This window comes from Siniperca chuatsi, linkage group LG18 (genome assembly GCF_020085105.1).
Source record: "Siniperca chuatsi isolate FFG_IHB_CAS linkage group LG18, ASM2008510v1, whole genome shotgun sequence".
In the NCBI taxonomy this organism is placed as follows: Eukaryota; Metazoa; Chordata; class Actinopteri; order Centrarchiformes; family Sinipercidae; genus Siniperca; species Siniperca chuatsi.
The window spans coordinates 25,970,407-25,985,353 of record NC_058059.1 but is presented as its reverse complement, the minus strand read 5'-3'; the positions used below and the strand labels follow the sequence as shown (position 1 = coordinate 25,985,353).

General features: G+C 40.2%; 1 protein-coding gene across 4 annotated transcripts in view; it reads left to right on the top strand.

Annotated features, from left to right (window-relative positions):
* LOC122865451 (ras-specific guanine nucleotide-releasing factor RalGPS1-like) overlaps nt 1-14,947 on the top strand; it is a 156,410-nt gene that overhangs the window by 107,588 nt on the left and 33,875 nt on the right. For all 4 annotated transcript variants that reach the window (XM_044173885.1, XM_044173881.1, XM_044173884.1 and 1 more), the window contains 2 exons: nt 5,898-6,035; nt 7,525-7,618. In XM_044173885.1, coding sequence (XP_044029820.1) covers nt 5,898-6,035; nt 7,525-7,618 — 232 coding nt within the window. The remainder of the gene's footprint in view (nt 1-5,897; nt 6,036-7,524; nt 7,619-14,947) is intronic.

Below are 14,947 nucleotides of genomic sequence, written 5' to 3'. Positions count from 1 at the left end.
CTCTGTGGATCTGTTGATTCTGAAAGCAAACTTGTGAGGGTCCAGGCTAGCTGGGATTGTTGATTTTTATGTGCTTCATGAGAATGGGGGTGAGAGCCACAGGGCGGTAGTCATTTAGACTACTCGACACTGCAGGTGTAGGGACAGGGACGATGGTGGCTGTCTTGAAGCAGATGGGAACAATCTCCTGTGACAGTGATATGTTAAAAATGTCAGTAATAACATCAACTAGCTGATTAGCACATGTTCTTAGTACATGGCCAGGGATGTTATCAGGCCCAGCAGATTTACTCACATTCACTCTCAGTAGGATTCTTCTCACATCCACTGTGGATACTGACAATGGCTGGTCCTCTGGAGGTGGAGTAGACTTCACAGCTGAGTCTTTGTTGGGGAGATCAAAACGAACATAAAATGTCTTTAGCTCATCTAGTAACGTGGCCTCACACATGATGTTTTTGATCGCCTGCCACACGTCTTTGGTGTTGTTGGTGTTGAGGTCTCTCTCCAGGCTCTCCTGATGTCTCCGCTTTGCCTCTTTAAAGCCAGTCTTGCTCTGGCGGTTTTGTAAGCTTCCTTGTCTCCTGACCTAAAAGCAGTTTTTTTGGCTCTGAGTAGAGTCCTCATCCAGGCTTTCTGGTTGGGGAATGATTTTATTGTCCTTGTGATCAACACATCAACACATTTGCTGATGTATGATATGATGTATGATATATATAAAATTGTTCTGAGGTCTATTTTATTAAAATCACCAGCTACAATAAAAACAATATCTGGTTGTTTTGTCATGTCATTTTATTTTCCTTTCTCATAAGGCGGTTCCTCCATAGGTCACGGCAAGATCGTAAATGATGGCTAGACAGGTGTCCGCTCGGCTCTACAGGATGGATACATTTCGCATATGACATCTCTAAATACACCAAAAGCCACGTTAATTTCAGCCAGAGTTAGAGTTTTTGAAAGCTGGGGGTCGCTATCCTTCAGCATCACTGAAACATCTCCACAATCCACGATGCGCCTATCACTCATTTCTGAGCACAGCAGATTTTATAAGATTGATGTTACCTGCTAGGATTTGGCTTCTTGTAACTGCAGCAGCAGGAGGAAAGAATGGAACACCGGTGGAGACTGGGACTGCACTTCCCAGCGATTCTCCGTGGGACTGTGATGCCATCAATGCTCGCTAGACTGACGTCATCATTCAGCCACGGTCAAGGCATGTTTCAAGGAAGTCAACGTTGAAATCCCAATATGTGCTCACTGGGTTGCAACATGGGGCCATGCATTATCATGCTGCAACATGAGGTGATGGTGGTGGATGAATGGCAACAACAAGGGGCCACAGGATCTCGTCATGGTATCTCTGTGCATTCAAATTGCCATCAATAAAATGCACCTATGTTCGTTGTCCATAGCTTATGTCTGTAAACCCACCGCCACCATGGGGCACTCTGTTCACAGCGTTGACATTAGCAAACCGCTTGCCCACATAACATCATACATGCTGTCTGCCATATGCCTGTGAAAAGAACACTTCTCCAAAGTGCCAGATGCCATCGAAGGTGAGCATTTACCAACGACGAACTGCAGTCAGGTCAAGACCCTTGTGAGGACGACAAGCATGCAGATGAGCTTCCCTAAGATGGTTTCTAACAGTTTGTGCAGAAATTCTTTGGTTGTGCAACTGTTGCATCAGCTGTCTGGGTGGCTGGTCTCAGACCATCTTGCAGGTGAAGAAGCTGGATGTGGAAGTCCTGGGATGGCGTGTTTACATGTGGTCTGCGGTCGTGAGGCCGGGTCGGATGTACTGCCAAATTCGCTGAAAAGACATTGGAGATGGCTTATAGTAGTGAGATGAACATTCAATTCACAGGCAACAGCTCTGGTGGACATTCCTGCAGTCATGTGATGATCGCTGCTTGAGATCCTCTGGCAGGACTCTCTACTTATGGTTCCAAAATCTTGACTTGTCAATAAAGGCGACCGGGCTTTTGCTGTCCATGCCCCTCAACTGTGGAACTCCCTGCCTGGAGATCTGAGGCAGGCAAACACAGTATCCTCCTTTTTTAAATCTCTTCTTAAGACTCACTTTTATTGTATGGCTTTTTCTTAATCTGATGGTATTTGTTGCTATTATTTAAATTATTTTATCACGTATATATACTAAGTTCTGGATCTTATTTGCTTTTATTATATGTTTTTATTGTAAAGCACTTTGTAAATTTGTTTTGAAAGGTGCTAAATAGGTAACACTATTATAAGTTATTATTATTTTACATATTCAGTAGTAAAGTCTTTTAGGCTTGTGTTTGCCTAAATAGTTATTAAAAACAGTAATACAAATAGATTTGAATAACACATTCATGGCATCTGTTAGCTCATTCAATCTTGAGAGTATGTAGTGGCTTTAGTAAATGCTTGTGTACATAGACTACTGGCTCTGAAACGTGCCCTTGATGAGGTGTGCAATTTTCTACTGTTAACTTTTTTCTTTGTTCGAAAATGTACTTTATTGACATTTAGCTCAGTTTTGTTTTCTATTGTGTGTAATGAAGCCAAAGTGTGAACACATAATGTTACGGACAGAGAGGCCGTCTGTCTTGGTTTTACAGTTTTTTGTTTAGGATTCAAGGAAATATGCTGTTGGCTTTTTTTGTGTGACCACAAATTGATGTTGTCAACATCAGAGAGAAGATTTATTACTTGTAAACAAAGCTGCCAGCATTCTGCTGGTATAGATGTAAAATTTGGGTAAAACTTTGACTGAGTGCTTACTAATTATACTTTCATAAAACACTGTCAGTCAAACATTAAATACCACCAAATAGATGACTTGACACAGCAGAAATCAGACAGTCAGGGTTTTCCACTGATGTGACATTGGATCTTTGATTTAATTTTTATTATTTATTTAACTGATTTGTTTGCACATTAAAAGATACAGCAATGTGACAGATATATACACTGACACATGCAAACATACATACAAACCTATACCTGCACATCGAAAAAACTGTGCAAGAGAGGTACTGCAGGAAGCTGAGAGCTTGAGATTTTTCATAAAACTCAAACAACATGAATGCAATATGCAATATGATAAAGCATGAGAAGGCAATCACAGGACAATTGAATCCCATTTTTAATCCAATTTGCACTGAGTTACTTCATGCATCTTGGGTGGATTCGAGAGCTATCAAAAAAGCTAAGTCTAAATGCATCCATGTATTTGAGATAGATTGAAATCTGATTGTTCACACTCCCCTCCTGAAGTGGTTTGAGACGCATTCCAGCCAGATGTTGAAAAGGTGCAAATGCATCCCATCAAGTGTATCTTTGTCCGTAAACAGTCTGTGGAAATAACCAATCCAGGGTCTATCCTCTGTGATAATTGCAGCTAAAGTCACACTGTTTTACTAAAATTAGCCCACAAGCAATTTCAACACATATGATCATACAGAAGGCACACTGAGCTGCTGTAGCGTTTATCTGATCTTTTGATCAGTTTGAGCACTAAATGATCTGTGTAGGTGAGAGTAGTAATCTGTATGGGTGAGGGAGAGGCGTGAGTGAGAGCATGTGAAGACGATAAAACTGTATCACTCGTAGTTCCTCCAATATTACGTTATAGATGTTATTGCCAACTGTTATTTGTTGTAACTAAACTGATAAAGTTATTCTTCTTCTGCAGTTTTTGGCAGTTGCAAAAGAGGTGTATTAACACCTCCCTCTGGACTTGAGTAGAGCTGACACTGATTGCATGTAGCGCAGGAAAACCAAAATGGATTGTAATCAGATTTGGGATCCTACCAATGGAGACACATGTATGTAGATATATGAAGATGTTCAGACTGCCTAGTAGAGAATGAGGAAATCTGTGTGAAAACCTGAAATAGTAGTTTAGATTAATTAAATTGTTTTTTATTGAATTAAATTGTTTCAATATTTTGTCATATGATTGTTTTAAAGATAATTTTTTGCTTTTATTTTATGGTGTACAGTAGAGGATCAGTCTAGAAATGTGAAGGCAGACAGAGAAAGGGGTGACATGCAACATAGGTCCCTGATCAGATTCAAACCAGGAATGCCACATGAGGCCCCATATTGTTTTAATTAATTACTTAATGAAAGCCAGTTATCTCACAGAGTTCTGTCTCTTGCCACTGAATGTGGTAGACCACCCTGCTCTATGTAGCCAACCCTAATAGAATGTAATTGGTGTGGTTTTCACTGGAAAAAACGAGTGTCCAACGATGGTCCCAATAATGCTGACGTTTTTCCCCCCAACATAAACACAGTTCTGGAGCAACACTGAATATTTATTTAGTTTGGAAAACTGTCAGATGTTGGGATATTAGCTGCAAAGTAATCAGTTATTTGATTCAGTGCAGACATATTGGTATCATTGGCATTTCAACTCTGTCAGTCAGGTTTTGATTTGTGGCTGTTTGTAAGACCTGTCTCAGCTGCTTGAGGACCTGTACTGACTTGTTTGAACAGCTGGACACATTCCTGGTTCAAACGGTAATAAGTTGGAGATTTTACAAAATGATGTGGAAAATGGTATGCATGTATGTTGTATGTTGTCGGTTTGTCTATCTGTCTGCTGTGTGCATATATTGTATACTGTATATATACTGTATATTTTTTTAAAAGGTACACCACATCAAATACAGCATACAGTGGTGAGGCTCAGGGTGAGTTTCCACTCTGGTATTTAGTAACAGTTAGTGCAGAGTAATTAAGACAAATTGTAGGAAAGTTGGTGACTCAACAGATGTTTTCCAGGTCCTTTTTGACACATGTGATGTGCTCTGTGTTTTTTCCTCCTGTCCTTGGTAATGCCAGAAATCACATGTGACCCTTCCACTTGAATAAAAGGTTATCACTTTTTTTCATTCTTTTTTTTTTTAATTCATATGGCTCCTGAGAGACATTCCTTGGCATATCCAAGCACTGAAAATATCCAAGGTAGTATCCAAAACCAAATAAATAGAGGTATTAGAGAGGTACATTAATGTGAAAAATAACATGCACACCTCACACATCTATGAGTAAAATCATTGCTATGTTCATTCATAATTAAGTGATCGATAAAATGTATAGTAGCTTATTTTTCCCCACAAGCCCAGAGTGTAAGGATGGCAATGTCTGTCAGCTTGTCCATCCAGCATTTGTGTCCAGAGAAACATACTGTCTCTTTACAACACCTGTCCAAATTGTCACTAAATCTAGCATGGATATTCATGCTGTCTAAGGAAAATGTTGACCCTCTGACAGTCCTTCTAGCTACACTATCAGGTTAAATATTTCTCCTTGACCAGCATTTTCATCCATGGCATGGTGTCTGGAAAACTAATAGCCATATTTCCATCACATTTTCTGTGTATTCATTGTCATGTATTCACATAATTTAATTTAATTTATTTATTTATAAGGACAGCACACAATCAGCATTTCTGTAAATGTGCCAGTGTTAACCAGCTGGCTAATTTTCAACTGCAGTTTGGCGAGATGTATTGAAACCAATGAATCCTAATGTTTTTGATGACCTTGACTTCTTTTCCACAATTAGACCAAAATATCAGCTCTGCACAGAAGTTTTCTCATAGTCTAACAGGCAGATTGAAAATTGAAAATTGCAGAGCATGTTAATGCTTCCAAAGGAGCACACTATCCTTGGTCATGAATGTTCTCAGTCATTAAAGCTTTCATGGAGGCCAAAACAACTCTTAAAGCCACATATTCTTTCTTTGAAATGAATGGGTGTGTTTTAATGTGAATCACTGCTCTTGCCATCATAATTGCCATCAGTCCATAAGTAAGCATTTTGTCAAAGAAAGCTAATGTCCGTACTGAGTTTCACTAAGTGACTCACTGTCTTGTGTTGTCTCCTCCAGGGATCTACCTGTTGGACATGATCTACATCGACTCAGCCTATCCTGCATCAGACAGTATCATAGAGACAGAGCAGCGGACCAATCAGATGAACAACCTTCTGAGGGTCATCTCTGACCTGCAGATGTCATGTAACTATGGTAAACAAGTAACAACATCTACATTATCCAGTAGAAACAGTATAGTACATGCTTGATAGTGGTATTTGAAATTATTGATATAATATATTATTATACGTGATTTGGTATTTCAAGAACACAACATAAAACTTTAAAAGATATTGTGATAAAATTCTAAACTCAAGGTTCGCCCATATCCCACAGCCTTCTTCAGCAGGTGGAGTTTGCTCAGGTGTCACTATGTGACCTAAGTACAGGACTTCGATCATATGATATGGTCATATATTTAAAAGTGTTTTTATTGTGGAAGTTGGTCACTAACAGGTCATTTTAGTTAAAAAATGTAAAACAAGGCTTGTGAGATGATTTACTGAAGTTCTTTAAGTTTAAGTATTTTCATTAATGTTTCTACCTTTAATGATAGTGAGCCAATATAGATATTATGATGGTTAAACATATTTTAATGAGCTTGGGTCCCTGGGACACACAAAATTTTAATATTGGGTCCTCAGATAAAAACGTTGAAGACCCCCAGCCTTAAAGGTGGGGTATGTGACTGTGGAGAAATCCGATACCATGACAAATACCATGATATGAAGTGAACAACGAAACAGCAAGTAACGTAACTAACGTTAGCTAGGTTGTAGGTTAGCAAACTGTCGTTGCAGTTGCTGCTGTGAAGCTAACAGCCAGAGAGGACGGGACAGTTTCCCAGAGCCAGCACAGCAGCTCCAGACAGCGATACTCACAACTCTCCTGCTACTATAGCTAACATCCCAACAACAGCATATCTTGGCAAACTAGAAAGTACGCTGAATGTCTGTGGGCAAGTCATTTAACGTTACCTGACACACAAATCGTGGCTGGAATAGTGTTGTGTGGCCCAGTCCGAGCCACTTTTTTCATTTCCCATTTACAGAGCCAGGGCTGTGTACAAACTATGGATTTTTTTTCAACGCACACTGAACGGACAGCTAGCGGACCGTGAGGAGATATTCGCTGAATTTGACAAAAAGACGTGTATTGGATTAGAATCGCATACCCCACCTTTAAGTAGGCTAATGTAGCAGTATTGTCCTCAAGTATTGTCCACAGTATTTCTCCTTACCAGAAAGACAAGATCAAGAGAGGGATATTGCTGATTGCCCATATACTTTTCCACTTTTTTTGATTGCACACTGAGGGAGGTATAGCCAAAACGTCAAAATGCATGTTATACTCCCGTATGCTGAAACATTCTGTGTTTAAACTCTCTTTTTTGTAATTTGGTAGTGGAATACAAATGTCAAAGTGATGCAGAGTCCTGTATTTCATTTAAGTGGGCACGAAGAGCTATCATCACTGAGTCAATGTTTTAGTGCATGAATTCTTGTTTGGTTTCTTATTTTGTTTAATTATGTTTCTTTTAGTCAAAATGATTTACAGCAAATCCTGTACAGTACATACTATATGTGGAGTGTCAGATTGAGTGTTTTATCTAAAGTGAATTCTTCCAACCTTTTTTCCTTAGATCACTTGGTGACCCTGCCACATGTCCAGAAATATCTGTTGTCAGTTCGCTACATAGAGGAACTCCAGAAGTTTGTAGAGGATGACAACTTCAAGTAAGTTTCATCTCAGTGATTGGCACTGCAGGGCGGTAGTACATATTTACAGACATGAAATTTTGTGTAGACATTCACCCTCCCAGAGGATGAACTCTCTTTCTATTGTGGACACTCCACCTCTGATGGCGAGATTATCAAGACATTGACAGAAAACTCTGTCCACTTTGGTCACAACAAGAGCTTTTCTCTAGCACATGGAAACATGGAGGTAAGCGTAAAATTGACAGGGGTTAATGCACAGGAAGCAGGATGGAAAAGGACAGGCAGCTGGTTTTTATCTTTCTCCATAGGGAGTTCCTTCATCCAGCAGGCACTGACTCCTTATGGGATGAATATCAAGTCATGTTTTGAAACGGAAAAAAAAAGCTTTGAAAGTCAGTGTTTGAAAGCTTGAAATCTAATAAAAAAGGTTTTGCAAGATTGAAACTAAGTTTTGAAGGCTTACATAATGTTTTGATGGGCAGAAATTAAAAAAAATATCTCTGCAAACATTATTTTGTATTTGAGTCTTCCTTCTTCACAGCTGCAGCACTCTTTTTGCAGTGTTTCTCCAACACATTTTCAGAGTTTCAAATTTGTCACTGTTCTGTTTGTTTTCCAGGTTTAAAACTTTGTAAATGGGGATCTAAAAACTGGTGCGCATATGTTGGCAAAAAAGTTTCGAAATGTTGAAACTTCAGTTTCGAAAGGGTGAATCTTTATTTTGAAACTTTTACGGATGTACATTTGCACTCGTATTGCAGACTGTTCTTTCAGAGCTGAGTTTACAACACCCACTTTTCAGAGATCTGCCCACACAGTTGTGAGCTTGTGAGTCACATGATTTCTGGCAGCGTTGTCTCGCAGCTCTGGTCTGAAACTCTGAAACAGATGGTCAGAAAAAAAGCCAGGATCCTGGAGGCAGGGGCATTTGCTCTTAACCTATTGTTTGCTCTCTTCAGAAGTACAGTCCAATCACATGTCGTATTTACCGGGTTAGGTAGCATTGACAGACTGCTCCGCCAAAGACTGAAACGCACAGGATATGCAAACAGGATGCGTGGTTCTCTGTGCTGTTTGGCTGTCCCCGAGCAGTGCCTGTGGCAGGCATGGATGTCGAAAAAAATCTGCAGTAGATAACTAGTCAACTTAGTTGACCAGCTAATTTATGTTAACAAAGTGACTTTAACTTCAAATACCATGTCCATGCCTGCCACAAACACACAATGATATAATAAAAGTACCACAACACCAGATCATTAATGACTACATGACTGATCCCTCTTGACAGAAAAAGCGGTCTGTCCAAATGAGGATTTACAAAAGGGCACCTTTCAGTTCCCCATAGACACACCCCACGTTACTGAGCCAGAAACCCTGAGAGGTACCACCAGATCACTGAGCACCTTAGGAGCCTGGTTATGGATGAGTATAATCACAGTTAATGAAGTGATCAAACATCACAAAATAAACAATCAAATATATTATATTTCTTAAGAACAGGGCATTAGTGTGATCTTATCGGATCTCATCTGAAGGTTTTTTTAATGACTTGATGAGTATCATGTATTTCACAAGAAAAAAGCAAACCTTTGATATTTATTTATATAGCACCAATTCATAACAGAAGTTTTTTCTTTTTTCTATAGGGCAGGTCTAGACCGTACTCTTTACAATATTATTTACAGAGACCCAACAAATCCCACCATGAGCAAGCACTTGGCGACAGTGGCAAGAAAAAAATTCCTTTTAACAGGCAGAAACCTTGTACAGAACCAGACTCAATGGTGGGCGGCCATCCGCCGCTGCCGTGTTAGGTTTTTTGAGAGAGAGAGAGAGAGAGAGAGAGAGAGAGAGGAGGGGTTTGGGGGGAGGGGATAGGGTTAGAGAGGCACAATGCAAAGACCACGTAGAATTTTTTTTTTATATAGCAGAATAGTAATTATAGTGTTAATATTAATAAATTAGTACTAATAGGAATGACAGCTATAGGAAGAATAATGTCAGCATCAGTAACAAAGCCAATAACAACAACTGTAGTAGCAGTTGTTGAGCAGGAACACGGGGGCAGCAGGCGGCCCGCAACCACAGACCCAGACCCCACAGCTCCGGAGGCAGAAATACCTGAGAGAGGTGAGAAATGAGAAAGCACAAAACTACGGGAGAGAGAAGATGTTGAGTTAGTAACATGCAGTAATGGGATGAAAATGCATACAGATGGAGAGGGAGAGGAGGAGAGAGGAAAGAGGCGCATCATGTGAAGTCTCCCAGCAGTCTAGGCCTATAGCAGCATAACTAAGCGATGGTTCAGGACTCACCCAAGCCAGCCCTAATTATAAGCTTTATCAAAGAGGAAAGTCTTTAACCTACTCTTAAATGTGGAGATGGTGTCTGCCTCCTGAACCCAAATTGGGACATGATTCCATAGAAGAGGAGCAAGATAACTGAAGGCTCTGGCTCCCATTCTACTTTGGAGACTCTAGGAACCACAAGTAACCCTGTATCCTGGGAGCGCAGTGTTCTAGTCGGGTAATATGGTATTATGAGATCTTTAAGATATGATAGTGCCTGACCATTAAGAGCTTTGTAGGTGAGGAGAAGGATTTTAAATTCTATTCTAAATTTTACAGTAAGCCAGTGCAGAGAAGCTAATATTGGAGAGATATGATCTCTTGTCCTAGTTTTTGTCAGTACACGTGCCGCAGCATTCTGGATCAACTGGAGAGTCTTAAGGGACTTATTCAGGCAGCTGGATAATAAGGAATTGCAGTAGTCCAGCCTAGAAGTAACAAATGCATGCACAAATTTTTCAGCATCATTTTGAGACAGGATGTGCCTGATTTTTGCAATGTTACGTAGGTGAAAAAACGCAGTCAATTAAGTTTGTTTCATGTGGGAGTTAAAGGATAAATCCTGATCAAAGATAACTCAGAGGTTCCTTACTGTGCTGCTGGAGGCCAGGGCAATGCCATCTAGAGTAACTATATCTTTAGATAATGTCTCGGAGGTGTCTGGGACCAAGTACAATAACTTCAGTTTTGTCAGAGTTTAACATCAGAAAGTTGCAGGTCATCCAGGTCTTTATGTCCTTAAGGCATGCCTGAAGTTTAGTTAACTGGTTAGTTTCATCTGGCTTGATCGATAGATATAATTGGGTATCATCTGCATAACAATGAAAGTTTATGGAGTGCTTCCTAATAATACTGCCTAGTGGAAGCATATATAAGGTGAATAGAATCGGTCCATGCACAGAACCTTGTGGAACTCCGTGACTAACTTTGGCATGCACAGAGGACTCACCGTTAACTGAGATCGATCTGATAGATAGGATTTAAACCAGCTTAGTGCGGTTCCTTTAATGCCGATTACATGTTCCAGTCTTTGTAATAGGATGGACACTTTGTATGGACATTAGTTGGCAGTCCCAGCACATACTCTAATCTACCTCATTCTTACTGGTGCTTGGACCGTCCTCCAGAGCACCCATACATTTTCTGCGGCTCAAAGGAAAACAATCCTGTGCCGACATTGAGATTTTCCTGCACTGTGAATAAGACGTCCAGCCAAAATCATGTAACCTTCAAACTTACTTAAATTTGAAAGTTCTCTATGTCAAATGGGGTCGACCAAATACTACCAACAGGTGTATTTCATCTCAAATAAAAACAAGTTCAGTATACATACTGGTATGTATTTTCATTCAGTTGAATGCCTCTTGAATTTTTGTGTTGAGATCTTGGTAAAATAATAAGATTCAATGTTTCAGGTAAGTAGAATTGTAATAATTGTCATCAGGCATATCATTTAGGTTTGGATTCTGAAATGCTCTGTTCTGCTAGTATGTTCCTCCAGGTTATATTGGGGTGGTTTGATTTTAAGATGCAACTGAAAACCTCTTCATGGTCACAGTTACTCTTCATCAAAATAAAAGGTCACTGGTAATGGTAAAATAACATGCTTAGGTTTAATACTGTCATATAATTGTGGAATATCTTGTGATGCCACTGCAGATGGTCAACATGATCTCAGAAATAGAAGGGATATGGTGTGTTGAACGTTAACATTGCTCACACCCAAAAAAGTGTATATTTTATATATATATATATATATATAGTATAATACTCAATAGGTCCACAGTAGTGTAATTAGACAGTGAAAGGTTCTAACATGAATCAGTTTAATCAGTAAATTAATCAAATCTGTGTAGAGTGCAGCTGTTTCCAGATGTAATGGTCTTTTTAAATATATTCTGGACTGTGTTGCACAGAGCATTACTAATGACAGTAGTGACAAGAGAGAAAACACATCATACCAGGCTGATTGTATGATATCATGTGGACATTACACATGACAGATTGTGTCTGAAGTTTGCATGGCACTCCCCTTCTGTTTTTCTTTGGAGCCAGCACTTTAAACAGTCATCCATAAACACAACCAAACCCACTCTCACTAATTACTGACAATTTTACCCACAGTTCCTTCCAACTATAGTGTTTCAATAAATACTTTCCAAATGTGGTGATGAGGGGCAGAATCCCATTTACCAATGTACAAAATTTAATGGGACTATTCCCTGTGCTGATACACCAAACTGAGCAGACAGTAGGAGAGACTCACAAAGAGTGAGTAAATGTGCTCATTGTCAGGACTACTCTGAGCTAAAATTCCCCTACAATGCTGTGAAATGTGCCCCCTTCCTGATTTCTTCTATTTTTGCATGTTTGTCACACTTAATTGAGTAAACACAAAATACAGTTTTTAAATGATCATTTCATTTATTGAAGGAAAAAAGTTATCCAACACCTATATCACCCTTATGAAAAAGTAATTGTCCCCCCTGAACTTATAACTTAATAACTGGCTGTGCCACCTTTAACACTTCCGATAACTGGAGATCAGTCTTTCACATCACTGCCACAGCATCTCAATTGGATTCAATAGGACTTTGACTAGGCCACTCCAAAACCTTACTTTTGTTTCTTTTGAGCCATTCAGAAATGGACTTGCTCTTGTGCTTCGGATCGTTGTCTTGCTGCACAACCCAAGCTTCAGATCACGGCCTGATGACTGGAAATTCTCCCTCGGAATTTTATGGTAGAGACCAGAATTCATGATTCCATCAATTATGGAAAGTAGCAAAGCATCCCCACTCAATCACCCTACCACCACCATGTTTGACTGTTGGTATGATGATGTTCTTATGGTGGAATGCTGTGTTAGCTTTATGACAGATATAATGGGATCCATGTCTTCCAAAAAGTTCCACCTCTAACTTATCAGTGTCGCAGTGGATGTCACGCAAGGGTGCCGGGAACACAAGGAGTAGGACTCAAATGCAGACTAGAGGCAGAACAGATGCAGTTCATTAATTTATTGCGGGAAAGGCAAATGATGATGACAACAAACTGACACTGAACAAAGGAAAAAACCCGGACTAAATACACTTAGGTAGAGGAGACAACGAGACACAGGTGCAATCAATCAAGGCAGGGCCAACAATCTAAACAGGAGGGAAAGCAAACAAAGACAGGAAGTAAAACCACAAGACACACGAGGAGAGGAGAACACTACAAAATAGACAGGAAACAGGACAAAAACCAAAACTATGACAATCAGTCCACAGAACATTATCCCAAAAGTCTTGGGGGTCATCAATGTGTTTTTTTTTTTGGCAAATGCGAGACAAGCCTTTATGTTCCTCTTGGTTACCAGTGGTTTTCGCCTTGCAGCTCTTCCATGGATATCATTTTTGCCCAGTCTCTTCCTTATGGTGGACTCATGAACGACCATGACTGCAATCCCCAACACGGTGAGAACTCTGTTGTGAAGTTTGCACATGACACCAACATCATTGGCCAGATTACAAACAGTGTTGAGACTTCATATCAAGAGGAAATCAACAATCTTGCAGAATGGTGCACAGAGAACAGCCTACTGCTCAACATCAGCAAAACCAAGAAGCTGATCATTGATTTTAGGAAAAAGGAGGCAAAGACACACACTCCTGTCTACATCAGTGGAGCTGAGGTGGAATAAGTGAACAGTTTTAGGTTCCTGAGAATTAGCATTACAGAGAACCTGACATGAACATCACACATCTCCACACTGGTAAAGAAAGCTCAGAAAGACTATATTTCTTAAGGAAACTTAAGAAGGCAACCCAGCCACAGCCTGTTCACGCTGCTGCCTGGCAAGCGATACAGAAGGATACGCTGTCGTACCACCAGACTACAGAGCAGCTTCTTTCCTCAGGCTGTGAGACTCCTCAACTCACCTTATCTTCCGCATTCCACCATAAATGAATGACATGGAACTTTCTGTTTTGCTGGTTTTGAACATTACCATGACATTACCATTGTATAATACAGTGGTGTGAAAAAGTGTTTGCCCCCTTCCTGATTTCCTATTTTTTTGCATGTTTGTCACACTTAAATGTTTCAGATCATCAAACAAATTGAATCGAATTTTGGCCTTCTCATCTTTGCAGAATTGTTGTAATTCAGCCACATTGGAGGGTTTTCGAGCATGAACTGCCTTTTTAAGGTCATGTCACAGCATGTCAGTAGGATTCAGGTCAGGACTTTGACTAGGCCACTCCAAAGTCTTCATTTTGTTCTTCTTCAGCCATTCAGAGGTGGACTTGCTGGTGTGTTTTTGGATCATTGTCCTGCTGCAGAGCCCAAGTTTGCTTCAGCTTGAGGTCACGAACAGATGGCCGGACATTCTCCTTCGGGAGTTTTATCATTTCATCATCATTTATCACAGCAAGTCTTCCAGGTCCTGAAGCAGCAAAACAGCCCCAGACCATCACACTACCACCACCATATTTTATTGTTGGCATTGCACAGCAGTGGTTTTCGTCTTGGAACTCTGCCATGCAGGCCATTTTTGCCCAGTTTCTTTCTTATGGTGGAGTCATGAACACTGACCTTAACTGAGGCAAGTGAGGCCTGCAGTTCTTTGGATGTTGTTGTGGGGTCTTTTGTGACCTCTTGGATGAGCCGTCGCTGCGCTCTTGGGGTAATTTTGGTCAGCCAGCCACTCCTGGGAAGGTTCACCACTGTTCCATGTTTTCGCCATTTGTAGATAATGGCTCTCACTGTGGTTTGTGGAGTCCCAAAGCTTTAGAAATGGCTTTATATGTGGTAGTTTAGGTGTTGTCACTTGTCACCTGTTTTATTTTGTAGTGTGTTCCTTCCCTGGTGTTTCTTGCGGTTTTTACTTCCTGTCTTTGTTTTCCCTCCAGTTTTGATTGTTGGCCTTCCTTGATTGTTTGCACCTGTGTCCCGTTGTCTCACCTCCCCTAGGGTATTTAGTCTGGGTCTCTTTCTTTGTTCAGTGTTGGAT